Raw genomic sequence first — 27,938 nt, 5'->3', positions numbered from 1 at the left:
ATGAATGGAACAGTACATTGTCCACCACCTAAAGTTGGTCACCAACCCACGAGCCTGCAAATTGTGTTGTTAGTCTTGTTACTCTATATTTTGTATTATACACTCCGGTGTATCTATATGATCGTGCACGTATTTGTATTGTTATTCATATTGTTTAAACAAAAATGTTGTTTGTAGTAAAGATGGAGATGTTGAGATTTTTGGGAATATGAGTTGTTTCGAATTCAAATCAAATGAACTGAACCTTTTTTTTTTTTATGAAAACACATAAATATATTACAAGTACTCCATATTAATTGAAGTTTGCCAAATCAAACATAGGGGGGAGTTCTTCCATCAGTTGAGCTGAACATAGCTTAAGAATATGCAAGTTCACGCCTAACCAAAATGTTAAGAATATGCAAGTTCAAAATTTAGGCACTTTAGCTTCAAAATACGTACTCCGTAATAGTTTTTGGAGTTGTCATCATTTGAAAAATTTAGCATGTGCTTTGTATACAACAATTTGAAGTCCATAAGCATCTACTATAGACTCAAATATTTACTTTCTCTTATTACGAAAATTCCGTGTTAATTCACTATTCCTAAAAGATACTCCTCTAACAAAACCACAAAACTAAGAGTGTTTTACAAAACTGAATCAATGCTGTAATAAATTACTACTTCAGCAACAAATTAGTTATCTTCAGCAATTACTGACGATTCTTGATCTTTAACCTGATTCTATGTTCCCCTTGGCGCTATTACCTGCTCAGAAATATCCAATCTGCAGACAATCTAATTAGACAATTCACACTTCAGTATTATATCAAAGGCAAAGGAAGGGAGATAAGTGAAAACAATATTTTGTGCTGCCGCTGAAAAGATCTCTATCACTGCTCAAAAGAAACAATTCTCACATGTATGAAACCTTTATATCTATCATCACACCCTTAGCTACTACTATATATGCTCATATAAGCACCTAACTATTATTATTATTATTACTTATCTTTTGCTCTATATATATGCTATTTACACCATCTATACCTAAAGCCTGAGGATAAATGCCGGCCCTCAGCAGCAACAGCAGCAGCAGCAGCACCAAGTACTCGACACCTTGGGTTACCTAGAAGAGGTCAGCTAGTTGAGCATGGCATCCCAAGAGAGAGAACTAATGAAACATCCCCGTCTCGGTCAATTCCATCATTCAAGGTAATTTCAGGTTCATAATCACTTTTGCTGGGAAAGCCAAGAGCTAAATCCAAGTCCAGTTCTTCTGAACCTGACCTATTGTCTAAGCAGTGGTTGAGATTAAGAGTATTATATCTCCTGGGATTCTCTGATGGCTCTATCTGCAGCTCAACAGCTGATTTAGCACATTCTCCACCATCGGATGATCCTGATGGTCCCGAGTCTAAAGAAAAGGAATTCCCACTGTAAACGTCATGCCCCTGCCTCAATTCAGAGGTTGTAAAACCCATATCCTTGTAGCTTGAATCAGAGCGAAATCCAACCTCTGCAATGTGTTCCCTTGCTAATTGGCCACATGGAATAATATCAGTCTTCATAGGGCACTTTATATCTTTATCAGAGAAGGTATTATTTTTCTGCAAAAAGAATAAGATGCAATGAATAAATGCAAGACAAGATCATGCCACATATACAATATAAAAAAAATTGGACAGCTAAAGCCTAAGCATAAACCATTGTCAAACTCATACTGACTAGAATCTCAACTCTACCAACACCAACCCCTCCTCCCAAAGGATAGAAAAAAACTAGAAGTATAAGAGTAAGATTTATCAAGCAATATAGGTGATACAGTGTCAAGTCAACTTAAGGGGACTCTCACTTGCTGCAGTTGACTTGCACTCAATAACTCACCTCCCTTGAAGAACAGCAATTTATGGGGACCAAAATTAATAAATACAAGTAAAGAAAAGGTATTGGTATCGTAAGTTCTGATAACACTCCATCAAAATATATTCCACACATATTCAGCTGTGCATACTGCCGCAATATTCAAAGACATAACTAGAGAACTCAGGTGAATGATACCTGCAAGTCATAACTATGTAGGCCCCCACCGGAATCCTCTTTACTCCAATCATGGACAGGTGTAATAGCATCGGCTTGGAAATCATGATATTTCAGAGTTGCTATATGTTTCTTTACTGGAGGCAATTCATGTTCAATACTTTGTTCTTTAGACATGACTAGAGCCAAAGATGGCAAAGCAACTGGTTTAGCAGATTCTGGCCCATGCATGGAGCTGTATGATGTACGAAGTGCAGAGCTCCCAGAGAGTAATGCAGAAACAAATTTGCTCTGTGATCCACAAGTAGCAGGTGAAGATACACCTTGATTTACAGTCACAACGTTCAAGTCAGGGACATGAGAATCATCAAAATTCTTCATTCTAAACACACCCCACAAAAATGGCAGAGAATTCCAGCCTGTCAAAAAAATATAAACAATTAGAGACAATAGGACTCATAGATCTTTGAGACCACCTAGAAATAAACACTCACTTGGTAACAAAGGAAGTTTACTTTTAATAAGAAAAACAAACCACTATAGCAAAGAGATACTTACGATGTGATCTAGCAGGAAGCAAGCTCGATGGAAAAACTAGAAGTTGAAAACCTCCAAAGTTCGCTTCCAGAGCTATATCATTGATTGACATGCCTTCTAGCAACATCCTGTAACTTCTTTCATAACTGCATGAAATGCCAGGAAATTAAAAAGCAAGAAATCAAAATCTTTCACTAGAAAGGCAGATGAGGATTACAGGATTACTAACCTACACAAATCTTGAGCAAAGAAGTAGAGAGCAATATCTTGCTCATTTGGATTATTCTTCTGAAACTGAATGGGCCAAGTGTGCAATCGCGGCACTTCCTTTAACAGAAGTTCATCAGAAAACTTAAGAACCAAATCAGCAATCTTGGACGATGCACGAGTCGATAAGTGTGCTTGTACCCCATAGCAGTCAGTAGGGAGTTTCCCACTTTTCTCCAAACTAAAAGTACCCCTATATAAATATGATATGGTAACATTTTAATTTAAGATGCTCCAAGAGGTCCACAGATAAACATGAAAGATAAGAGAGAGAGAGAGAGAGAGAGAGAGAGAGAGAGAGAGAGAGAGAAGAGGGGCTAAGCAAACAAAACAAAAGGAGCATACCTCCAAATACACCTAGATTCTGGAACTGCAGAAGTCAAGTTGGGAGCCATATGGTCAAGATTTACCGGATCAATTGTAGGCTTGACTTTCATATGCTGAACCGTAAAAGAGGAAACATCATTGTCGTTTCTTTTGATGTCGGCTAGCTCAGCCTTCTGAGTGGATAAGCTCATTCTCAGATCAGGGTATGCATTGACATTTTTGGCTGGAGAATTGATCACATAGCTTGCACGATTGGGTGAATTCCTTTCTTCAACAGATCCAGCTACGACACAAAACAAAACTAAATATTAAAAAAGCAATACCAGAAAGAGGAAGTCCCTTAACATTGTTGACCAAACCACAGTTCAACAAAAGACTCAAATCAGAACATGTAAGAAGAATCCTACCTGATGTGTTCACACGGTTTTTGCCTTCAAGAGCAAGGGAATCAAATGCTTCAACATTTGTAATTCCATTAACCTGGATGGCAGATTTGTCCTCAAAACTCTTTATGGGTGAAGATGCCGCTTTACTAATCTGGGGAGCCACTTTGGTACTAGAAGATCTAACATTTGCAGGACTAGAACCAGCAGAAGGAAAATCTACTTGATTGGTCTTGCTCTCCAATGAATAATTTTTTTCAGCAATGTTGCTTTTATTTCCATATCGTACACCCTTAATATTTGAAACGGAAGACTGCATATTTGAAACCTCGGGAGGCATTGAGCTGGCACCAGTCAATGACAAAGATTCGAACACCTTCTTGTCAGGATGATCCTTCTTCAGTTCACAGTCAGCTTTATCTTTGGTAGAGCTTCTCCTTTGACGGATATCTTCCCTCGAGTGTCGTACTTCCAAATTTGAGACAGAACTGTCAACTATTTTTTTATCAATAAAAGACCCTGCAAATGAAAAGAAAATGCCATTGAGTTACTGACATAAATGAACTGAACACTGACATGCCCACTCCACCACGTTGTCAATTGACATGGGAATTAACAGGAACAACTTGCCTCCACAAGATTGTTGTTCAGGTTTGGATGATCTATGTTCTGATGAACCTTGCTTCACCATTTTGTTAGCAGGAACAACAAAAGAAGATACCTGACGAGCAGCATTTTTCTTCTCATTCATGTTCTTCAATGAAGATCTATGAGTCAACCGCGAATTCCCTCCAGAGTCAGAAATCTTCAGCGGTTGAGCACTTCTGTCAACAATTCCTTTCTTTGCTTTTGATCTCACATCTATAGCAAGCCCAGGTCTCTTATCAGATGAGCAGGAAGCTTTACTCGAATGATTTGTCTTCATTTTACCATCATAATGAATAGCAGATATAATTGTTGGTGAACCTTGACTAGGTTCCTGTATCCGTGATGAGTTTGGAGCATCGTCTGGTCCCTCCATCATAACTTGCCTCTGTCTCTTTGGATCTTGCATCAACAAGCACTCTTCGCAAAACCAATCACCTTCGGGCACTTTATCCATTTTAGGGCTCATGCAGTAACTAATGGTATAAACAAAATGCAAAAAGGGGCATCATCATAAATGTTTGCAGGAATTTCAATTATGTTAAAAGACAAAATACGTATATATATGATCACTTACATATGCTCTGCTCCATCACTGCACTTGCTACAAAGAGCAAGTGATGCCTCTCGACCAGCATCACCGCAAATATCACATATTCTTACCTATACAAAATGGAACAAGCTATGTCAATCCACACACAAGTATGACACAATCAAGTAGCAACAATTCAGATAACAAGAACTCGTGACTTCAGGAAGAACTTCTAAGAAACACAAGATATCATCTAAGCACTTGGCAACCTCAGTCAGGGTGCTGGCAGCTGGTACCAAATGCACAAACAAATGCATGCATGCATGTAAGGTCACATACAAAATAAGTTGAAGAGGGGCAGGAGTCTAGGATAGAGACAGCGTAGACCCAATATTTTGCAGCAACATGTACACGTCCATAGCTAACACCCTAGAGCACGACTTGCAAAGTTTTTATTTTTTATCTTTAATTATTAGCATAGGCCAGCTAAAAGCTCTGAATTGAGTTCCAGCAATATGTACACAATCCACAGTAGATGTACCTGATAAAAACTTGAAAATATTCACTATTAGTTTCAATGAAGAGAATTTAAAAGCTTTGAATTGAGTTAGAACCTTATACACATAGATTGTATCCAATTTAAGTTTATGTAGGTAATCCATTACTATGATGAGGCAATGCTTGTAATAACTTTTGCATATATCCGGAATGGCAAACTATGAAACCCAACTTTTCCTACCAGTTGAACAATATGACAAAGAAGTAGATGCAGTAAACAGTCCCAAAAATGCAGATGCAGTTCCGAAATCCAATTTGACACAGAACATGCCAGCTTCTTACTTCTTCGTACTAAAATGACAAACAAGAGAACTATGCGAGATTAATTAATCTAATTCAACATGTTCAGACACAATGACCTTACAAGAATAGAAACCCACCAAACAATTTATGCGATAGCTTTTTCTTACAAGTACTATGTTTCAAAATAGTGAGACAACTAAATTTCCACACACACACACACACACACACACACACCAAAAAAGAAAAGATAGAGTAAACAGTAACATAAAAACATACATCCACCAATTCATCTGGTTCATCTGCTCTGTCCTCATGCATTAAATTCTGGTTTTGAAGACAGGGATCCTGTGTGCTGGCAATTGGGGAAACTTTACTAATAGACGGACCATTCAAAGATTTCTCCAAAACATCAGGACAGGGGCTACTAACTGAAATTGCTCTGGATGTAACTATTTTGTGATCTTCACCACCATATTGATCACTACTAATCATAGCTGCACCATCGTCTTTACTTATACAAGAGCTGTTGTCCCCTTGGCAGTCAAAAACATCTTGATCCTGATGTTTTACTGTAGTCTGAGAAGTAATTGCAATATGAAGCATTGACAAGTCTTTAGAGTAACCAGGAGATTTCAAAGAGTCCAAACTCTGAAGGTCGTCAGAAAATGAGCTCTGGCAAGAAGTAGAAGGTATGTTACTCACTTCACTACTGGATAGCTTCCCGTGACTATCGCCTTTTCTATCCTGAGAAGGATCAACAACTAAAGCTTGATCTATAGTTGACTCCGGAGAGGCTTTCAACAAGTCAACGTCCTGTTTGCACATATTTCAGAATTAAATCTAGAAAATGTTCACCAGGAAGGCATGAAAAGGCATAAAGATTGACATTTGGCTTTAACAAGAATTCCACTAGAAAAATATATTCTTGATATTATTCAGATTCTACCGGCTAATTATTATAGATAAATAAAGTTACAGTACAATTAGGCAGAAAGCAGTTAAAGCAATGCTAGACAATTTACAAATTAATACAAACTGTTAAGTAAGACTAGAAGTACTCATGTAGAAAGATAAACTCGTTGGAGCAGGGTCGACAAACTACTAATAAGTAGTCCATATATCATATCAGAAAATCAAAAATACAAAAATATAAGCCACATAACGATTAAGCAAGTCCATTCCTAGGCCTCTAAAACCATATAAGCATACTTCAGAGTTCAGACAACCACCAGGTATGCACTTGGGGGTAAAAAAAAATAAAAATTCAGCTTCTTGGGCAGGAAATTGCCAAAAAGTTTTACAAAATAAGAACATCTCACAGAAGCTTATCTCATGAAAGCTACAAAAAGAAATGCCAAATGCTATCGCCATAAAATAAATTCACATAAAGGCTAATAAATTCAAATGCGGTTTTTTCGGGAGGAAAAGAATCAAACACGAAACATCAACGAGTTGAATACACAAGACAAACAAGGGTTCCTTTTCATATACCTGAGGCATCACTCAGTTATGCAAGAAGCACCTAATTCCTAATGCAAATAATCAAAAACATAATTGCTAAAACCCACAAAATTCTAGTATAATGGAAAAACACAAAAGATTCAACCTTTACAAGGTTATTTGACTGCGGAATGCATACCACCAATCCATCATATACAAAACACAGAGTCGACAACAATCATTCTTATTAATAGCTTGATTAAATCATTATCCAATTCATTCAGCTTCATCCTCCGACCCTAAACTAACAATTAAACATTGATTAATCTCCCAATTCCCCATATAAATCATAATTCTGCCTTTATTATACTAATAACACGTGCAGCATCCACCATTATTTCATTGATCAAGCATAATCATACATAAAACAAATACACGATTAACCATCATAATAAACCACAAAATTCTGATTAAAAACCTAATAAACAAACCGCCCCACAAAAAAATTTCGCATTTTTATACCATTTCAATCAATTTTCATGAAAATGGAATTCAAACAATTAACAATTTCACATTGATTAAACCCTTTAACCTCAAATTCCCACATCAAAACCCAACACAATTTCACAATAAAATAAACCCCAGATATGAAATCTTAACCCAAAAGTCACGAAATTTCCAGAAACATGCAAAAACCCCAGAAAAATCTACCCCTGAAAATTGAATAAAAATCATCATAAAACAAATAAGACATTGGAATTAGAAAACATGCCTTGGATTTCAAAAGGGTATCGTCACGATCATACAGCTCCCGGAGTGGTTTAAACTTTTGATGTTTCTTCTTCATCACACTGAAATAACAGAGAAAATATTAAGGGAGAAGACTGACCTTTTTATATATTATGATTGTTATATTTGTTTTTTTTCTTGTATTTTCCTCCAATCAAATAAACTAAAGACTCAATTTTTCTATGCTAATTTTTCTCTCTCTATCATCAGCAACGTGTAGTTTGCTTCATCTTCATGGATCATCTACAACTACACGCTCTCTCTTTTTTTAAAGTTTTACTTAATTATATAAATAATTGACACATATAACACATTTGGCAAATTTTGAATTCCAAGAATTGGTACATCTTTTTTTTATATAAAGGGACTAGGGGAGGATAGGAGGGTTTTTGGAGTAGCTTTATATCCCCCAAGTATTAGTTGTTTTACCTTTAATTGTTGATTTTCTACTTAATTACAAAAGATTGGATAGAGTCAATTAAATTCAATATGGGATGAGATTTTATTGAGGTTTTCACATCAAAATGGATTCGGATATCAATAATTAAACTAGGTTTTCTGCCCACAGTTTATTATCGCAGTAGTTTCTAGGATATCATAGGCTATAATATAGTTGTGAATTGGGCTTATAATTTGGGCTTTGCAACATTACTAAGACGCGCGGTGAAAATTTTGTGGGAATTGATACGAAATCCTTAGCCATTTGATAAAGCAACGACACAAAAGTCTGATTACAATTAGCAAATTATTTTCCTTCTCTTGTAAGTCTAACTTAATTTTTAGGTAATTTCTTGTAAAGACTATTACTTATTAGATTAAGCAACAACGTATGCGTTTGTTTAAAAATGTAAAGCTTCACATTTTTCCACTTTTTGGTACTAGTGAACAACCATAACACTCCTAATGTAGAATAACCAGATTTGCGTATGCCTAGATGTGTGCAAGCAACAATGCAAGTTTATCCCTAAATAACCAAATTATTAAATAAATAAATAAATAATTAAAAAAAAAATTGTTGTAGAAAGCCCTAAAAAAAGTGATCACCTAATTATACAATGAATGAATGATGTTCCCTCTATCAAAAACAAATAACCACATATACATAATGTAACCTTATTGAAATAGTAGCATTACAACTTAAGGTATGTTCTCTTCAGCTTAATTTCAGTTCACTTCAATTTAGTTTCTAATTTCATTCTCTCATAAACAATTCAGTTCAGTAAATCAGAAAAAGGCCCTAAATTTCTAATTTGTTAACTTAAACCCTATATTAACTATGAACTATTTGTGCTACTCGACATTATAAGTCTTAGGGCTTGTTCACATTTACTGAAATGAGCTGAACTGAATAGATTGGAGCTGAACTAAACTGAAAGAGCTGAAATGAATATTTTATAAAAGAAGGAAATTAAAAGTTGAATTGAAATTAAGCTGAAGTGAACAGACCCTTATTCCGTATTAAATATACGATCATATCATTATTCCTTTACAAATGCATATGAATACATGAACTATGTATAAATATACCAAATCATATTGATACATGAACGTCAAATAGTTCTCATACTTATATAGTTATAGAAGCAGTAATCTCAAACACTTGTCTTAATCATACTTCAAATAATTGCAATTTATTTAATATGATAGGGGGTTATACCCATTTTTTTTTTTTTTTATTTCATTCTCTCATAAAAAAAAATTAAAAAAAAAAAAAAAAAACTCGATGTAGCATTATTCTCTTAATTAAAAAAAAAAAAGAAACTATATATAATATATTTACCCAATGTTACATTATACAGACATACAGTACGAAATACTCCGTAAGTCCGTATTAAACGTACAAGCTCTTTTACTCCGTATTGTTCATACTTCATAGTCTACTCTCCTACGTTGCAATTATTTAGAAATGATGTTTCTTACAACAGTTTGTCTTTTACACTATTCACATATTTCTCTTTGACTAGTTATGGTGATTTATAGGTTAGGAAACATATACTCATGTGAAATCTTGTTATACTCGTCTCGATTTATACTTTCATAATATCATATTTTTATACAAATTTTTTCATAATGGTAATTAAAGATATTAACGATTAAAATAGTATATTGACAAATATGAAAAGAAACATAATAGATATTTTCAAGTATTAAGAAACAGAGAAAACAATAATATAGCTGCGAATAAATTCAATTACTGTATATTTTTTACCATCATCGAAATTCAAAATATGCTTAAACTATCATAAAATCAATACGAGTAATATTTTCCACGGGTTACTCTTTAATAATCATGATAAAATATTCATATGTACCACAAGAAGCTCGAATCTAGAGGTCCAAAAATCAATCATGAGAAGTAGTGAATTGATGTTGTTGCATGCGATGTCGAAGCTAGACAAGTTCTAGAGAATACTAGAACTACTTTATAAAATGTTATAGGGTACTTGAACCAAAAAATATCCAATGTACACGTACTTACTATACGACGCTTGTTTGCTTGATTAGTGGCTCGCATACATTCTCTTGTTTACTGCATGATTTTATCACCACTTATCAATTGCCAAGTACTAAGTATTTTTTATTTGGTTCATTTTGACTTTTACATTTGTCAATGTATAATTCTATCTCTTTTACGAAGTATATTTTTAATTTTAGATACTCCCTTCTTTTTATATTAAATTAAATGCAACGTCATTGTGTTCAAAAAGTTTACTCCATCCGTTTTGTATTAATCATAATATTAGGGTGTTTATAAAGTTTTAAAAAATTTATAGGATGTACGTAGTTTAAGAGATTATTTTTTTTTTTAGTATAAAGTATAGTAAAATAGAAAAATAATAATAAAAAAATAGCTTACGTGATGGGAATGGTAGGAACGAGAAATACGGAGTAATAAAATATTTGTGAAAAATACGAGTACATGCATCAAAAGTACTCCTATCGTGTGGTAGTTAAGGCTTTAATAATCGAGATCTTCATTTATTTTTCTATAAAATAAAAGACTTTTCATTGATGTAGAGATTATTATAGAAGATCGACCACGACTTTTATTGTTAGCAAACTTTAATTCTGCTGAAATCGGTACTTTTACTATTTTATTCACAAGTTAATTAACTGGAAAAAAAAATAATAAAAAACAAAAAACACAACAACTAATCATTGAAACAGTATTTTATATAACATTATTTTTTTGACGGGAAGAAAACAAATCTCTTTTTCATAAAAAAAAAATGAAGAAAAGAAATCTCTTTATGATCATGAACTCTATTGATTCTATTTGAATCACCCTAGTTTATCACTTTATCTTATTCAAATCACACCTTAATATATACGAAGTAATATATATATATAAGGGCTTGTTCTCTTACGTTGAAATTCAGTTCAGTTCAGCTGAGTTCAGTTCAGTTCAGTTCAGTTTAGTTCAGCTCAGCTCAATTCAGTTCAGTTCAGTTCAGCTCAATTCAGTTCAGTTCAGCTCCTAATTTCCTTCTCTTATAAAATATTCATTTCAGTTCAGTTCAGTTCAGTTCAGCTCAGTTCAGTTCAGTTCAGTTCAGCTCAGTTCAGTTCAGTTCAGTTCAGCTGAGTTCAGTTCAGTTCAGTTCAGTTCAGCTGAGTTCAGTCAATGAGAACAGGCCCTTAGTATATTTTTTGACCGAGGTTAAGTATAATTTATCTTATTAACTACTCCCTTCGTTTTTACATACTTGTTCCATTTCTGCATGTGCAGAGTTTTAGGAGAAATTAAATAAAGTAATAAAATATGCAGATAGTGGGGTAGGTGGAAGAATAAAAAAATTGTAAAAACAAAAGTAGTGGAGAGAATTGGAGGAGAGAGAATGTGAAATTAATAAAATATGATTTATGTTGGGTCCATTATGTGAGAGAAATGAATTAAATATTGTAAAAGGTTTTCAAATAAGGAAATAGAGCAAGTATTTAAAAACGATTGGAAAAAAAAAGTGGAGCAAGTATTTAAAAATGGAGAGAGTAATTAATACATGCATGGTATCATCTAGACCGAACTATCTCAAAGTAAAAAGGACAATTCTCATCATATACCTATGTAGTGTATCATTTCAGTATCGTATTTCTTCAACACTATTTCTTGATCCACATTCAAATACCCTATGACTTATGCAAGATTTTTACATGCATATAGTATGAAAAACATATTGTCAGATTTGTCACTATTTCAAACCCCGCTTTGATTGATTAAGCCTAATGTCACACGATGACAATATAGTGTGTTTGTTCCACAAAATTATTAGATATGATGACCAACTTTGAGTCCACCTTCTATTCACACTTGATAGAACTTAATAATCCCTCACACTTGATAGAACTTAATAATCCCTAATATTTTTTACTTGAGGTATTGCACTTATTATTACTCAATTATTATTCGTATTTTATTATCTATCCAATAAATAAAGTTAAAAGACGGTAAAAAAAAAAAAAAAAAAAAAAGAAAAAAAAAAGAAAGAAAAAAAGAAGTCATTACCCAAACACTCCCATGACCATCTATTAAAAACCAATTCTAAGATTTCCAACCTACCCATTGTGACCCGATAGGTTGCACCGATACGGGTACGGGGGCATATACGGGGATGGGGACGGTGACGGGGACGAAAAACGGCAAATCTAAAACTTTCAGGGCACGGAACAGCTTTGGGGATGGCGATTTTTTAAAATGTAAATTTAAATATAAAAAAATGGAGCATTGTAAAAATTTTAATGCAACAAAATAAAATGATAATACCAACAATTTAGTCCAATGTTTATAACCCTTCAATTCCGGCTCAGTCACACATACATTAATTAAATTTGCAGCTGCCCACTATGCAAATAATAACAAGTCAGAATCTTAATAAAAAGAATTAATTAATTAATAGTCAAAAACTAATTACAAGGGTAGTCTAACCTCCCTTCAACAGAAGAAAAAAAAAAAAGTCTTGAACTTTACCTGTTAGTTTGTTACCTCGAGGCTCAAAGAGAAAGAGAATATGAAAGTGAGAAAGAGAAGGAGAAGCGTCGCCTCCGTTAGCCTTGCTGCCGTCGCCGTTAAACTCGCCGCTGTCGTCGTTAGACTCGCCGCTATCGCGCGTTATCCTCGCCCCCAAGATAGAGTGAGAAACTGGAAACCCTAATTTTTTATTTTTGAAGTGTGCATTAGGGATATGGGTCAACAGTCACAAGACAAGCCCAAAATTGCCCATGGGGGCGGCGTTAATCCTCATGCACGTCCCCAGTAACGTCCCCAAAAAATCAAAGTGTCCCCGAAAAGTCAACGTGTCTCGGGGACGTCCCCAAGGGGTATCTGTACCCGTAACGTCCCGGGGACGGGGGACACTGGCCAAAAGGCGTCCCCGTGCAACGTAGACATCTATTGATTATCCCAACTTGCTTATGGCCATGCTAATAAGAAACTGAATTTGTTATTACCTGACTAGTGACTACATATAAACTAGACCTATTCTAATTTTGAGTTGAATACAACCCGTCCTATTTACATCCCTTAGTTGAATTGAAATAATTAAACTAAACGAGCTCATCATAGTCGTCAATCAAAGAACCTTTTATTTCACCCCGAAAGTGTTCAACTCAACCCATAACCAAACCGTCCGAATCGACATCCCCTAAGGTGCTAATCACTTTATTTTTTTTTTGAACGGAAGGTCCTAATCACTTTATAAACAACCATATTTGTGTTTAAAGAGTTTTAGTTGCGGGTATAATGCACCAATTAGTAAGGTAATCATTATCTCCACTTGGCAAACATTAACAGGCTACCACAGATATCATCCTCTCAAAATTTCCATTTGTCACCATTAACATTTAAACCTCCATTACCATAAACTAACCACAGATTCACAAACAACACTCTCTTTCTCTCTCCTCTCTCAGCCGCTACTTCCAAATCCTTCATTAAAAAAATACCCATTTGCAAATTCACTCCATTTTTATTTAATTCATCAACAAATAAGCTAATAAGCTATGCCAATTAACCACAACTTCACCCTGTTCTGATAAGATTGCCTCTGTTTTCCCCCTTTTAATGGAGTCACTGCCATTGATATACCGAGCTCCACACCCGCCAACGACGTCGTTTAAGGCTTATAATCATGGATTTGGGTCTCTCTCCTTTGACTTTTTTCTCCATAAGTCAACCCTTTGCAGGAGGAGATTCAAGTATGGTGCTGGTGTTGTGAGGGGTTCAGTGGACCCTGGTAGTAGAAGGAGAGATGGGGTTGATGGGATTGAAAGATCAGACGGTGGTGGAGTAGGGTATACTAGATCAACAATGGAAGTTACCACATTTAATCAGAGCTTTGGAGATGCTGCTAGTGCTACTTCTGCTGATTTTCCTGTTTGGGACAAGATTGGAGCTGTTGTGAGACTTAGCTATGGAATTGGTAACTTTTTTTTATCTGGGGTTTTTCCTTTTTTATGTGGGGTTGTTGTAATTTTAAGTAATTTATTCTTATTTGATGTTACAACTTACAAGGTATACATGTTAATAATTAGAAATTTTTATAAGTTGTACTGTTTCATTCATTAATTGGATTAAGAGAGCAATAAAGGATTAAAGGGTAATGATGTAAACCAAATTTGATATGAGGTCCTTGGTACTATCAACCCGAACAATGGGTGATGATGTAAACTAAATTCGATGTGAGATCCTTGGTACTACGACCTGAACAATGGAACAAAAGGGTAATGATGTAAATGAGGTTTCGGTAGAAATTTTATGAATTCTAATGAGATAATTAGGTGTAGCCGCGTAGTAGGTTTTGAGAATGAATTCCATTACCTAAATTGTTCAAACAAAGTTGATATGCTCCATAAAAGCTTTACCAGAAAGAAGGGTGGATGAGGGAAAATATAGAAAGTTGTTTTTGTCATATCATCCTTTTATTGTCACTTTGTTGTTCCTTTAAATTGTTGGGACTCTTGGGAGGCTCAATTTCTTTTTGTAGTTGCTTTTAGGTGAATGCAAATCACATGAATTTCAAACGAAGAAAAAAAAATTATTATCAAGTAAATGATTGGGTTAACCATCACTTCTACGAATTTTCCATACAGTAATCCTCTATTCCTCTTTATTCGAATCTAATTTGTACATAGTATCTTATAAGTAATCCTTTATCCTTGTACACTGTAATGATTTTTGTTCCCTATATGATATGTTACTTTGACTCGACTACTTGTGTTGGACATAAGTACATGTGACAATGTTTCTTGGTGTCAGTCTCGCTATTTAAGTAAAAATTTCATGCTTTTGGTCCATAATCATATGTCAATTGTACATATCCATGTCACATTGCTGAGCACCCAACATGGGTAAGTTAAAGTGGAATGATAAGTACAGTCGTATGAAGTATTATGTTGGACGGTAAAGTAGACTTTATGACATAGCAAGTTAGCAAGCAATGTGGTGCCGTAGTGTTTGTCACTTAAGATTTGCACAGTATGCCTTGTGGATTTCCTTCTATACTTGAAAGACTGTTCCCTTTATCAAATTATGTGACAGAAAAATGTGTTTGATGTACTGATAAAAGTGATAATTGTGTGTGATTCTGCTTACATTAGGCATATATGGTGCTATGGCTCTTGCTGGGAGGTTCATATGCTCACTTTCCGGAATAGACAGCTCTGGAGGTTTCCAACCGTCATTTGATGCCATTATTCAAGGACTTGGATATGCTACTCCTCCAATTATGGCTCTTCTATTTATATTAGATGTATGTCTTATGACTTTCCCTTTGAATGAGCCTGAGGCTAGCTATATGTTACTTTGTATATATAATCGCTGGCTTAGATGTTTTTAATTTTGTCATGTTCACCTTTTCATAATTAGTTTCCTAATGGCTTATGTTAACTGGCTGTAGGACGAGGTTGTGAAGCTATCACCCCATGCTCGTGCGATAAGGGATGTGGAGGATGAGGAACTACGAAGCTTCTTCTATGGAATGTCACCATGGCAGGTAGATGATTTATCACCTTTTAGAATTAGAAGACTTTCTAAATTGAGATAGTATGTGATATTGTAATAAAACTGTTGGAAGTTTTGACTAATAATATCTCATTAATTTTGCAGTTTATACTCATTGTTGCAGCAAGCTCAGTAGGTGAGGAACTCTTCTATAGAGCTGCTGTCCAGGTTAGCATTTTTCTTCAACCATTTTGGATTTCTTTATCAAATAAAACCAGTAGTAATTTTCCATTTAGGGAATGCTGCCACTTTGTGATGGATATTGTAGAGTAGAAATATAGTTATATCTTCTGCAAAAACTTGTGAAAGTTTTAGCTTTAAGGTTGAGTAAACACTACTTCTTAAACAAAGATTTCAACTTCATAAAAGAGAACGGTAGCCAGTGATAGTTGCCCGTGTTAAGTACATTATAAGGACATATCTTAGCTTGGAAGAGGCCTTAAATCAACCCTCAGATAAACATCCAAAATGTTGTTTAAACCTATTCACTTCTAGCCTGTGCTGTGAAGTTTAAACTGTTATATGTTGATGCTGTAGGGTGCTCTTGCTGATATATTCCTTAGAAGCAGTGACTTGGTAACTGATGTTCGGGGAGTGGCCGCTCTGGTAAACAACCTCTCCTTGTCTATTCTGCCATAGATCTAATGTTCTATATTGACTTGACATACTATCTCACCTTACCCTGTAATTCAATATGTAGACTGGTGTGCTACCCCCATTAGTACCTTTTGCCCAGGCATTTGCTGCAGTCATCACAGCTGCCCTTACAGGTTCTCTATACTATATAGCCGCATCACCTAAAGGTAATTTCTCACTGTCCTTGTTCAAGAGAGCTTCATGGATATATTATATCATCTTATAATAATCTTGGAAGATTCTTTGTTTTATTTCAGATCCTACATATGTAGTAGCACCTGTTTTACAATCTCGCTCTGGCCGTGAGGATTTAAAGAAGCTCTTTGCAGGTTGGTTTCTTCCCTCTTTTTGACTTTGATAATGCATTCAGCTTGATTACATAAAGTATCTGTGATGCAGGGTAGTTTTCAATTCTTGTTCAATTCTCTTACCTTTTCAGCTTTAGAGACGATCCTGATTTAGGTTTCTCTGGTTATGCTATCAATAAAATTAAAATTAATCCGTAACAATGTGTAATTGAATTTATTTTGTTGCTCATATGCGTTCATTATGCAGCCTGGTATGAGCGGAGGCAAATGAAAAGGATATATTCACCCCTCTTGGAAGGAATTTTGGCACTTTACCTTGGATTTGAGTGGATCCAAGTAAGCTCTTCAATTCACTTGTGTGTTTGACATGTTTGTTAGATTTTGTCCAACAAATTTATAACTTTTTCTTCTTGGTTTGCCTCAGACAAATAACATCCTTGCACCTATCATCACGCACGGGATATACTCTGCAGTTGTTCTTGGACATGGTTTATGGAAAATTCATGATCATCGGCGCAGGTTACGCCAGAGAATCCAGCAGCTAAATTCAGAAAGGAAGAACCTTTTTTGAAGTTTGCTAGTTTACCTTTACACAAAACTGTATATCACTACCGTAGACTCTAAATAGATCCTCAGTTTTATGATTAATATCACAGGAACTATAGTCGGAGTAGTATAGAGTGTGTATATATAGCTATACTATACTGTATATGATAGATAGATGACATGAAATATACAAACTAGAAGTAACTACAAAGGGTTTGTAATAAAATGTACATTTAGCGAGTGCCTTCTATGATACTATACTTTCCTGCACATGTGTGGCTTCTTAAGCTTATGACATTACTGTCTGTATCATGCGATTTTTGGAAAGTGTATTCGGAGCACCTAAACTTTTAGTTGAAAAAAATGATCTTTCGTCAATATTAATGGATAAATCATTTAGACTAATGCTGGGGTGGCCGAACCGTTTACCCATTTGATACCCATGCAATTCACTGGGCCACCCACCGGGATCTGACCAAGCAGAAACTGAGCTTGGCTGGATCAGTTGAACCACTTGGCTATCCATGCAAAATCATTTTGGTTCAATTCTGTAAGTTTTGACAGAAGCATAATACTACTGATTTACTAATGACCATATTACTTTAACACATGGCATGTTACATGGTTAATCTCAATCCATCCTTATAAATGAACTTATTATTATGACTGTTATTTAACAGCAAATGTATATCCATGTCTTGTGCATTAATGAAAGCTTTTAAAGCCCAGAGCAAATATAATCCGCAGGAAGTCAGTCTTCTAGTTGTGCAATAACGCTAGCAAAGACTCGGTAGCCTTGGCACATGTCCGACAGAAGGCAGTATTCATTCTTGGCATGGTAAGTTGCCATTAGACCTGCAAGGCACAGATATCTTATTAGACACTCACATTCACAATGAATTTTCTGATAGTTAAAGACTACTGATAGCAAGTGCACATCAGGGCTGAAATTTGACCAATACTATCAGGCTAATGCAAGAGAGAATCATAGCAGCCACTCTAACATACAGAGAGAAGAAATTGTTTCTATTGGGCTACCATAACATCTAGAGGTGTTTGGTTGGATGTAGGAAGTAACACTTCTCTAAAAGCTGAAAAATCCTAGATCTTTGACTCCAAAGAAGAGCAAAAGAGTTGTTTGATTGACCAACATCTCAACTGAAGTTCCACTTACCTAATATGGATTATGGAGCTAGGTAAGCAACAGTTTCAATCGAGTTAGATGTTGGGAAGCAGAGTTTCCCACAAAGTGCAACTTCTTGTGCTTTTGTCAACCAAACAACTTCATTGTCATCCAATTCCCAAGAAAACTTCCAGTTTATGGTGTATATTTGTATTTATGTGTCAACCAAATGATAAATTGTAGCACTACTACTAATGGTGTCTATATATATCTAGAAATCTTCTCATTCATGATTTTGACTAGTCTTTAACTCAAAAGAATTCACCACGACAAAGATGTATGGCTCAATTATATGATATGCAGTCAAGAGCAAAAAAAAAGCTATCACGCCATTATTTAACAAAATGAGTACATTTATAGTAAGAACAAGACTTTTTTGACCAACTGTGTGCATAATAAGCAAGTCATTGTAGAAAAGTTACCATATCCTGCTGTTTGAACATCAAATCCGTCATCCTGAAACACAATAGGCATATCAATGCATGATGATATAACAGAAATCAATAACTAAAAATTATAGCAAAAAAATTATAAGTATATAAAAATCTCACTTTTAGATCACGAATCAGTGGCAAACTTCCAGTGATGGAGTATGGCTTAACATGACCAACAACTTCTTCAGTAGCTTTGCATAAGACGTGGAAACCACGAGAATCAAGATCACAAGCCACACCATTGTTGGCCTCGTCAAAAGTTATTGTGAGTCTGGTAAAGACAGCAGATGTTAGTTACCACAAACACGAGGAAAATTATACTAACATAAGATAAAATGAAGAGGTATAAACCTTCCCCTTATGTTTTCATCAGGTAGCACATATTTTGAAACTGGTCCTCTCGTATCTAGCTTCTCAATGTTAGAATTTATGTCATCGACATATTCTTGAAGCTTTTTCATACAGTCATTAACACTGCAAAGGAACAAAAACAAGTACAAGACATCTGAATCACTGTTTAACCCAACAAGAACCCATAGGTGTTGAAGAAGGCAAAGCAAGTAGAGCAACGCAGGAAAGTTTAGTTTGAGGATAAAACTAAAAGACACAATAGCATGAGTATGTTTTGCTTACTCGTAAAAGGGAGTTAGCCTGCAAATAAAAAAGAAGGCTTAATGAGACATCTCTCTTATCAATGTTTCTTAAAGAAAAAGGGACACCACCAAAGTCAGCACCGATTAAGAAAAACCGTGATATACCTGACATCACCAGAAATAGTACACTCGCCAGGGATCTGGTTGATACCCCCTCCTGGATCTGAAACAACAAAAATCAGCAAGAAAGTCAAGCATCAATAACACATCAGCAAGACTATCAGCCAGTTTCCATACAAAAATCAGGAATTCAAAGACCAGCACTTACAAACCCATTGAGTGGGCTTCATGGTTGATGGGGTTGCAAATCCATAGCGTTTCTCTTCGGGGTGTGGAGGAAAATCTTTGTAAAATCGTAACTGTATCTCCTTAAGTGCTTCCATTGTCATTTCCATAGCATTTACTGCCTGCATATACAATATGCATCTATTATTCAAGTTTGGTTGGGGAGGGTTATTAAAAAGTGGATTGCATCATAATAACAAGCAACATTGTTAAACTACAACTAAACTACAAGATATTGTACCAAAATGCTTCCCACTCTTTCGAAATAGAGTTGGTTTAGCTATTCTTAGCAGCTTCAATAGCACAAAATATAAGATGAAGATTGGCAATATGCTTCCAGAAACATTCATATCTGAACTCGCTACACCGAACTTTGTACCTCTCCCAGCATCACCTAGAAATACATTACAGCCTGTCTGTATAGAAATGACCCCCTGTTCTAGTACTTCCCTTCATTAATTTAAATAAATACTATACCAAGGGGGTTATGATGGAGTATGTGAATGTGTAATAAAAGGTTAATCAGTTTTCATCATCTTCAGTACTCAATAGTGTCAATAGGATTGCAAACTGAAATTGATCCATGAACAATTCGATGACTAATTCCATGCAACAATAATCACACAGCTGGCTATTACACAAACTCCCAACATTGAATTCAAAACAAAAATGACATCCTTGAAATACATTAGATGTTAAGATGTTCCAGGTAAGTGTTTACATATGAAGCAACCAGCTAATTCAGACAGAAATACTTAACAAAGAGGTAACAAGATTCAGTTCAAAGACTTTCAATTTATGCAAAATCTGCGCATAATTTACTCAGCTTGTTAATCTAATATAGCTTCAATCGACAAATTAATGTAAAAGGATTGGAATAAGACTTTCATAACCACCTACATGAAGACCTCGACAATAGGCTAGGTACAAAAGGAGGATGAGACCAGACGTTCTAAATTGTAGAATAGTCTAGATGTCAAAATTTACAGAAACGCTCTCCAAATAGAGAATTTCAAACGGTTAAATAAGAAAATAGCACCAGAAAGTTTGTAGTGAATCAATTTCTTATCTCTAAAAAAAAAACACACTTCAAGTTTATCTCAAAGCACCAAAGAACCAGGAATGTAAACAAAAGAACCAGGAATTTCAAATTAGAATCTCCAACACTTCATCTGACATTGTAGGATGAATTGCAAAAACAAAATCAACTCAAGCATGAAAATCAGAAGATTTTAGCAAAAAATCTATCGCAAAGATTGAGAAATTAGATTGTAGAATATAACTGGTCACAAGGCAACTATTAAGAAGGTGGACTCAGAAAGTCAAAATCCTTCCGTCTCATCAAGTTCTACTCCATATTGACTTATTTCCTATAGTCAGATTCAATGTTTTGAAAGACATGAGAGCTGAGGCACTCAATAAGGGTCCTAAAACCTGAACACATACTACAAGGTGAAGATGCTCACATAGGCAAAGTGAGGCATAAATCAATAATATTATTACAAAGTAGTCATTTATGTGAAGAAAATTCATACCAGTCAAATATTATGAATATATCCACAATTATGCATATTTCATAATGAAAAATACCTTGTGTGCAAGGCCACTGTGAAAAAGTTTTCCAACACCCTGTAATTTCCATGGTATCACTCCACCAGTACCAATGCAAGGTTGTTTATCTGCTGTGTCTATCCAAAACCTGAAGAAAATATAAAGGATTACATAGGTTAAGCATAAGCTTAAACATGAGGACATCATATGTGTGATGTTACAAATCACGGCCGAGGGACACATACAGTGGACCTCCCTTCAACTTATCAAGCAATCCATCCTTTCCAAGAGCATCAACACCAATGCCTGTTATAGCTGAGTTCTCCTCATTTGCTATGAAGACCGCAACCACAGTAGACTTTAATTTTGGTTTTGCCTCCCCTAGCTTCTTCATCAATTCAGCTACCAAGGCAACATGTCCCAAACAGTCTGTAGTCCCTCGACCCCTAAGTTTATCACCATCGATGCTCAATGAGAAAGGATCGAAGTCCTACAAATCAATCCATAAGTATTATTAAAGACCAAAACCAACTCAAGCAATGAAGCCTGAACAAGGGGCTTCCAAGAAAGTTTGAAAATATAATCAATAAACCTAAGTCTCTCACCTAAAGACTGGTCAAGACTCAAGAAAGATTTGAAGTATGTATTCATATCACAAGTGATGCAGATAAGGTAATTTGGTGACTCAAATAATTATATACACTCTGTGTTAGACTAGTGGAAAGGGAGAAAGGTAAGAAATTCATAAATCCTTTTAAACCTTGGAATGGAAACTAGAAAACCTTAAGCCTTGGATTATGTTACCCGGACTATTCCCATGTGGGCCATGTCATATTCGACAATCTTACATGGATATGAACACTTGATACATAATATGGACCAAAATTTTGGTATTTTTTCACAAAATAGCCAAGCATGCCATTTGGACAAATACCCAGGTTCAAATAACATAATCCTTAAAGTAGAAACAATGAACAATACACATTAAGTCAAACACTCAAACCATATGTAATGGCAATGCCTCTAATGAGGCTTCTGCCTGGGCAAATCAGATGTATACAGCCTAAAGTGGCTCTTATACCCTTATTAGTATAGCATCAAAAAGATTGTTTTCATTTAGCCCCCTGATTTAAAGGCAACTGAGTCACCACAGAGCATAAATGAAGTGACATTTTACAGACAATCGATACACTCGATTGTAGCCAAAGTCGAAATTACCCATTAGCTATTAATCCATTGGGATACATTGAACATTTGAAATTGGACAAGGGTTGTGATCAATGCTACCCCGAGAAGGTCAATCATTGAAACGACCACCTTAATTGACTCATAGTCATAACTCCAAGACTGCAGATATTCATACAGGACAAACACAAAGTAAGAACAATCCTGCTTGCATCTTCAAATGTTGACATTACTTCAGCACCTCAAACCAATTCCCTTGACCCTCACAATTCAAATTCAATAAAATAGCATCCTTTACCAGAAAAGGCAGCATCAAGCCATCAAGTAGCACCATGATTCAGACCAATAAAAAAATCCCAGCAAACTTTATACAGAAGCAACAGATTCATAGAACAATCTCATAAGCAATCATTAAAATTTCAATCAAAAACAATCTATACTTACAGAACTTCATATAAATCTAACACAATCAATCAGAAACACAACATTAACATCAATTAACACCTTAATCAAGCACAAAAACAAAACCCCAGAAACAAAAAGTTCCAAGCTTTCACAAAAACTAAAATTTAATCAACAAAATAATCAAATAAAGAGAAGAATCAATACCCAATCAGAAGGATTAGCAGTGACAACATCCATATGACAGCCCACAAAGGAGACAACTTTACCGGGTTGAGTACCCGGATACTCAACAATAAGGTTTCCTCTTTTCGGGTAATAAGTTGCATGGTTGATGATGAGGGGCCCACCTCCGGTAGTGGTAGAAAGAGGAGAGAGAATCTCAAGTAAGTGATTGACAACCCTGTCTTCTTCTGGGATTAATTCAGGTGGGTTGTTCTGTAAGTATTTGGATTCGCCAATTAATTTGGTTAAGAGATTGACGAATGATTCTTTGTTCAGTTCTCCAAGTGTTTGATCTAATTCTGATGATTGTGCCATTGAAGAAGAGACTGTGAGAGCACGGTTGAGAAGACTGGTTTTTGGAAGCAAAATGGAGGGTGTTTTTTGTAAGCAAAGGAGTTTTTGTAACGCAAGTAAATCGTTTATAGGAGTAATTTCATTGACTGTGCAGTCTATAATGTGTAAATGAGAAAGACCTCTTGATGCAGTGGTCTAGAAGTCGTCTCACATCCTTAAAGGTGTGAGGTTCAATTCTTATTAGACACAAACCTCATCCCTTTTCCCTTTTAGGCATTGCTAGTCAGGATTCTTGTGATAAGAGCCTTCAATTGGGACCTTACAAATTAGGTTCAAATCAAGGGATGAATTTTCATAAATCATGCATGCTTTCATGTTCTGGGTTTAGATTAATCAAACTAGTTAAAGAATCTAAACTTGTCTTGTTCTTTTTTTTTTTTTTGGGAACTTGTCTTGTACTTGGTATATATGTGTCTATTGTTTAATGCATCATATAGAATTATTTTAATTAATTAATAATAAAATAAAAGTGTATAAATCGAATAAGAATCATGTCAAATCCAACTAAAAAAGATTGACAACATGTGAATGGTAAAAGTTAAGGTATATTAGGTTTAAGTTTAAATCACTTTAAAGTTGTCTAGATTCACATAAAATCAAAGTTCGGGTTCGTTAATAATAAAACCTTCCTCTATCTTTGGGTCAGATTGATTTTTAAGAATGATTTGTAAAGAACATTTTAGTAGGATTGACGGTGAATTTTGGCAATTAGAAATTTTGGATCATAAATTGAGTGTGACCATGGTGGAGGCCAAGAGGGGCCTTGACATAAATCACAAAGTTCAGCCCAGGCTTATTACATTAAAAAAATCAAGGCCTACATAAGTGCATACATTTGAAGCTTAATTTATCAATGCCTACTTCCACAGTTCCACTTCACTCTCTTTTATACGTGATCGTGGGTCAAGCTGGGCTAAAGGCTTAAAATCAGCCCGTTTGTTTGGGCCGGGCCATGCTAAAATTCAGGCTTAGTAGGCTTGCTTAAAACCGGAAAAAATAACCTGGTCTAGCAGGCTTTCGGGCAGGGCAAAACATAACTAAACTTCTAAAAAAAAGTGTAACCAATATTTTTTTTTGGAACGACCCCTTGTAATTAGAAAGCAGTAACTAACTAACTAATAGTCTAATACCATAACATATCAGAGCTCATGCACGTGTCCAATGCAACCAATGAACCATACATATGACCTAAAAAATATGCATTCATATGAACGAAATGATTACTTCAAATTGGGAACAAATTGAAGTGAATTGAAGATGAATAATGGTTCATAATTCCATTACATTCCAACTGTATATCTTGTTTCTTGTCAAGGTTTTCATTTATCTCCACATTTTTTTAGGAACATGTCATCACTCATTCATTACTATTGAACTAATATAATGTCTTCTTCTTAGTTCTTCATTATTACTTTTTTTTTTTTTTTTTGTTTGTTTTTGACGGGTTCATTACTTCATTCTCAACTAACTATTACACTATGCAAAAACTGGAGGAACTACACATTGATATCCAAGCATAGATAGGACCAGTGCCTTGCCACCCTCAAATTTTAAATGTGGTCCTTGCAAGAACTCCCATTCTTTAAATTAATAGATTGGTCATCGGTCACCACGTACCATATGTATCAAACTAAATACAAAGTATGATACAGTTTTAATTTTTAAAATTGTTATTATATAATTAAATAGCAAAAGCTAAGTCATTCACAATACATATAGTTGTCTAAAAAGTTTGAATAATGTACAATAAATCTATTGTATTATACATAAAATGCAGAACAACTAATGAATGATTTGGCTGTCCAATCTATCAGGCGGTACATTTTTTTATCTTGATTATGATCTCAAAGTCATTGGTCAAATTTTTTACTAGGGCTCTTTGGGACGAGAATTATATCGGTGACGTCAACGCGTGTGTCGAAGTTGATCTAGTATTCTAGTGTATGCATGGTCATTCATTGTATCATTAATCGATCTAATTATTTGATTTCTTCCATGGATATATTATGGAAGCTAAGTGATGTAAATTATGTAATCAATTAAATAAATCTGGCATTGCAAGAAAAAAAAAAAAAAAAAAAAAGGATGTCTATTTATAGTCAATATGCATGTACAATGATTTCATAAGCTAAATGATGCCCACGGATATATCAATTCATACTCGATCTAATTCATATTAATATAGATATGACAGAAAACAAATTAGAGACATATATACGTTGACAGTGCAATGCTATCTTCCAGAAAAAGCAGAAAGAAAGAAAAGGACAGTGCATCCTAACATTTCTCTTCTCTATCAATATCAACACTGTGGTCACTCAAACCCATGCAATTTTATATTTACTACTTTTGTGGTGCTACCTTAGTTTTCATCATTTGCATACAAGTTATAAAGCTTCATAGGAGTACTTGTATTTGGCGTTGATAACGACAAGAGTTGGCTCAAGTGGTAAGTAACTTGATTTGGGGCTTAAGGATGGTCTTGGATTTGAACCTCAACGTATACAGAAACTCTTGTTGGGAGACTCATCCATCATAAGCCAGGCGTGTGACCCCGATCGGATTCAGATGTAGTCAGAGCTAAGTTCCAGTAAACCGGCGAGCTGGGTGGGCATACTCAAAAAAAGTATTTGGCATTGATATTGCCTAGAGAGAGATATACTCACTTCGTATGATGATTATTATTGACTGTTATTTTAGACAGTAATTGTCTCACAAATAATGTCAAAATTACATCAACTTCTATGATAATAACTACTTATTAGGAAACGACGGAGAAAGTACCTATATTGTCAAATCGATCTACTTCGTTTTATCATCCATATGATCATGTTAAAATTAACAAGAAAAACTGTCCCCTTCTCAAATTGACAACTCCTTGAATAGGATAGTTACCTATCTACATTGATTAGGACATTGAATCATGTTATTTTTTTTTCCATATATAGTTTTTTCTTTTTTGGAGGAGGGGGGGGGGGTAAATGGGGGGTTCAATGAAATGAATATAAACCTAATTATAGAATTAATAGTCGTAGCACCACAAAAAAGGACACCATGTACAGAGAGATTAAATGACCTAATGCATTACAATCGACACGAACATCTTTTTAACCTAATTGATTGTCGTCGAACTATATATGTAAAGTGTTACGTTATACATGTATAATAGAAGCTAAGTATATTTTGGTTTATTACGGAGTATATCTTAATAGTTTTCTCAGCTTGAAACCGTACACAAACAAAACTATTCAACATAATATATATGTAATTACTAGCTTGATATATGAATTACGTACAACTTTAGTCTTTAATTTAACAACTAGAACTAAGATATACAGTTGAGTGCACTAATAGTGTATTTAAACCAATCCTGGACTTCGATCAACTATCAGCTTGTGTTTTTGTTTGAGATTGATAATAACTCCTCTAACATGCACATCTCATCACTAAATCTACTAGAATTTTCATGTAATCTAGCTTCTTAGGTAATTAATAACACTCCTTGTACTGTTAGAGAAAAACCAGCAGCATGTATATAATTATAATATTATGTATATATCCGACGTAATCATAGTACAAAGTATTACTTATGTGACACATCAAATGATATGATTTAAATCAACCTAGTTTCCTAGCTCAAACCCTTGATCTATTTTTCAGAAGATGTGACAAAAGTTGCACCATGCCACTATCGATAATTGAAGAATGAATGCAACTGTTGTATAGGAAATCTTCCGAGAAGAATGAGAGAAACCATGAACATTTAAGAGTTCAATTGATTTGAAGACTATTCATTGTACTAGTCTGTAACCAGAACCAGTATGAAACTCAATATCATCTACCACAACTTTCTCCAATTTGTTCATGTTCTCTAAACTTTTTATGCAAATTAAACCCTTGAATCTGTAAACTTAAAACTTCAAAGAAATACAATCTGAAAAGTGCTATTCTTGCTCTAGGAAAATTTTACATTAATGATCAAACTAATACACAAAAACAGAACATATACGAGTATAAGCTTATAGATGGATGTACTACTTAAACCATCAAATATTGATTATTATTATTATTATTTTTAGGAAAAAAAAAATTTGGAAAATTACAAACATTATCTTATCATCTAAAGTTAAGAACAGACACATTACTATTCTTCTCAAACAATTTCTCATGTGAAGCAGAAGGTCTTGGTAAAGGTATATGTCCTAAGCGAAGCTCGAGATCGAGTTCTTCAATGGGTGTAATTTCCTCATGATTATTAACCTTAATAACCCCTTGTGAAATCTCATTAACTTGCATACCAATATAATTACTACACCTACTACTAGAAGGCATAACCTCAAAATTATTAGTACTTCTACAATTAGCTACTTGATAGAAGAGAGACGATGTTGGACTAGTACTAGTCACCATGGAGCGGGCTTGGGCTTGGGCTTGGGCCTG

The 27,938-nt window shown here is 34.9% G+C and overlaps 4 protein-coding genes across 4 annotated transcripts; 1 reads left to right on the top strand and 3 right to left on the bottom strand.

Annotated features, from left to right (window-relative positions):
• Positions 1-733: 733 nt before the first annotated feature.
• On the bottom strand, positions 734-4,016 carry LOC145569387 (uncharacterized). Its single transcript, XM_081628733.1, has 6 exons — positions 3,558-4,016; positions 3,169-3,433; positions 2,786-3,016; positions 2,578-2,702; positions 2,041-2,438; positions 734-1,589 (listed from the first exon to the last, which is right to left on the bottom strand). The coding sequence occupies exons 1-6, from the start codon at positions 3,871-3,873 to the stop codon at positions 1,119-1,121; spliced, it is 1,806 nt and encodes a 601-aa protein (XP_081484859.1). The 5' UTR covers positions 3,874-4,016; the 3' UTR covers positions 734-1,118.
• Positions 3,871-6,336, bottom strand: LOC145566971 (uncharacterized). Its single transcript, XM_081626218.1, has 4 exons — positions 5,788-6,336; positions 4,756-4,841; positions 4,255-4,654; positions 3,871-4,052 (listed from the first exon to the last, which is right to left on the bottom strand). The coding sequence occupies exons 1-4, from the start codon at positions 6,334-6,336 to the stop codon at positions 4,029-4,031; spliced, it is 1,059 nt and encodes a 352-aa protein (XP_081482344.1). The 3' UTR covers positions 3,871-4,028.
• A 7,249-nt stretch (positions 6,337-13,585) lies between these two features.
• On the top strand, positions 13,586-17,496 carry LOC145567909 (uncharacterized). The gene is made up of 9 exons (XM_081627329.1): positions 13,586-14,156; positions 15,334-15,485; positions 15,633-15,728; positions 15,842-15,904; positions 16,274-16,342; positions 16,437-16,539; positions 16,630-16,701; positions 16,928-17,016; positions 17,105-17,496. Exons 1-9 carry the CDS (start codon positions 13,799-13,801, stop codon positions 17,249-17,251), a joined length of 1,149 nt encoding a protein of 382 aa, XP_081483455.1. The 5' UTR covers positions 13,586-13,798; the 3' UTR covers positions 17,252-17,496.
• A 352-nt stretch (positions 17,497-17,848) lies between these two features.
• Positions 17,849-23,601, bottom strand: LOC145567908 (acetylornithine deacetylase-like). The gene is made up of 10 exons (XM_081627328.1): positions 23,127-23,601; positions 21,578-21,822; positions 21,372-21,480; positions 19,765-19,903; positions 19,602-19,659; positions 19,477-19,494; positions 19,195-19,317; positions 18,961-19,114; positions 18,832-18,865; positions 17,849-18,081 (listed from the first exon to the last, which is right to left on the bottom strand). Exons 1-10 carry the CDS (start codon positions 23,457-23,459, stop codon positions 17,978-17,980), a joined length of 1,317 nt encoding a protein of 438 aa, XP_081483454.1. The 5' UTR covers positions 23,460-23,601; the 3' UTR covers positions 17,849-17,977.
• Between the last annotated feature and the right edge of the window lie 4,337 nt (positions 23,602-27,938).

This window comes from Chenopodium album, chromosome 11 (assembly GCF_948465745.1).
Source record: "Chenopodium album chromosome 11, dcCheAlbu1.1, whole genome shotgun sequence".
NCBI lineage: Eukaryota > Viridiplantae > Streptophyta > Magnoliopsida > Caryophyllales > Amaranthaceae > Chenopodium > Chenopodium album.
This window is presented reverse-complemented; position numbering and strand designations above follow the sequence as displayed.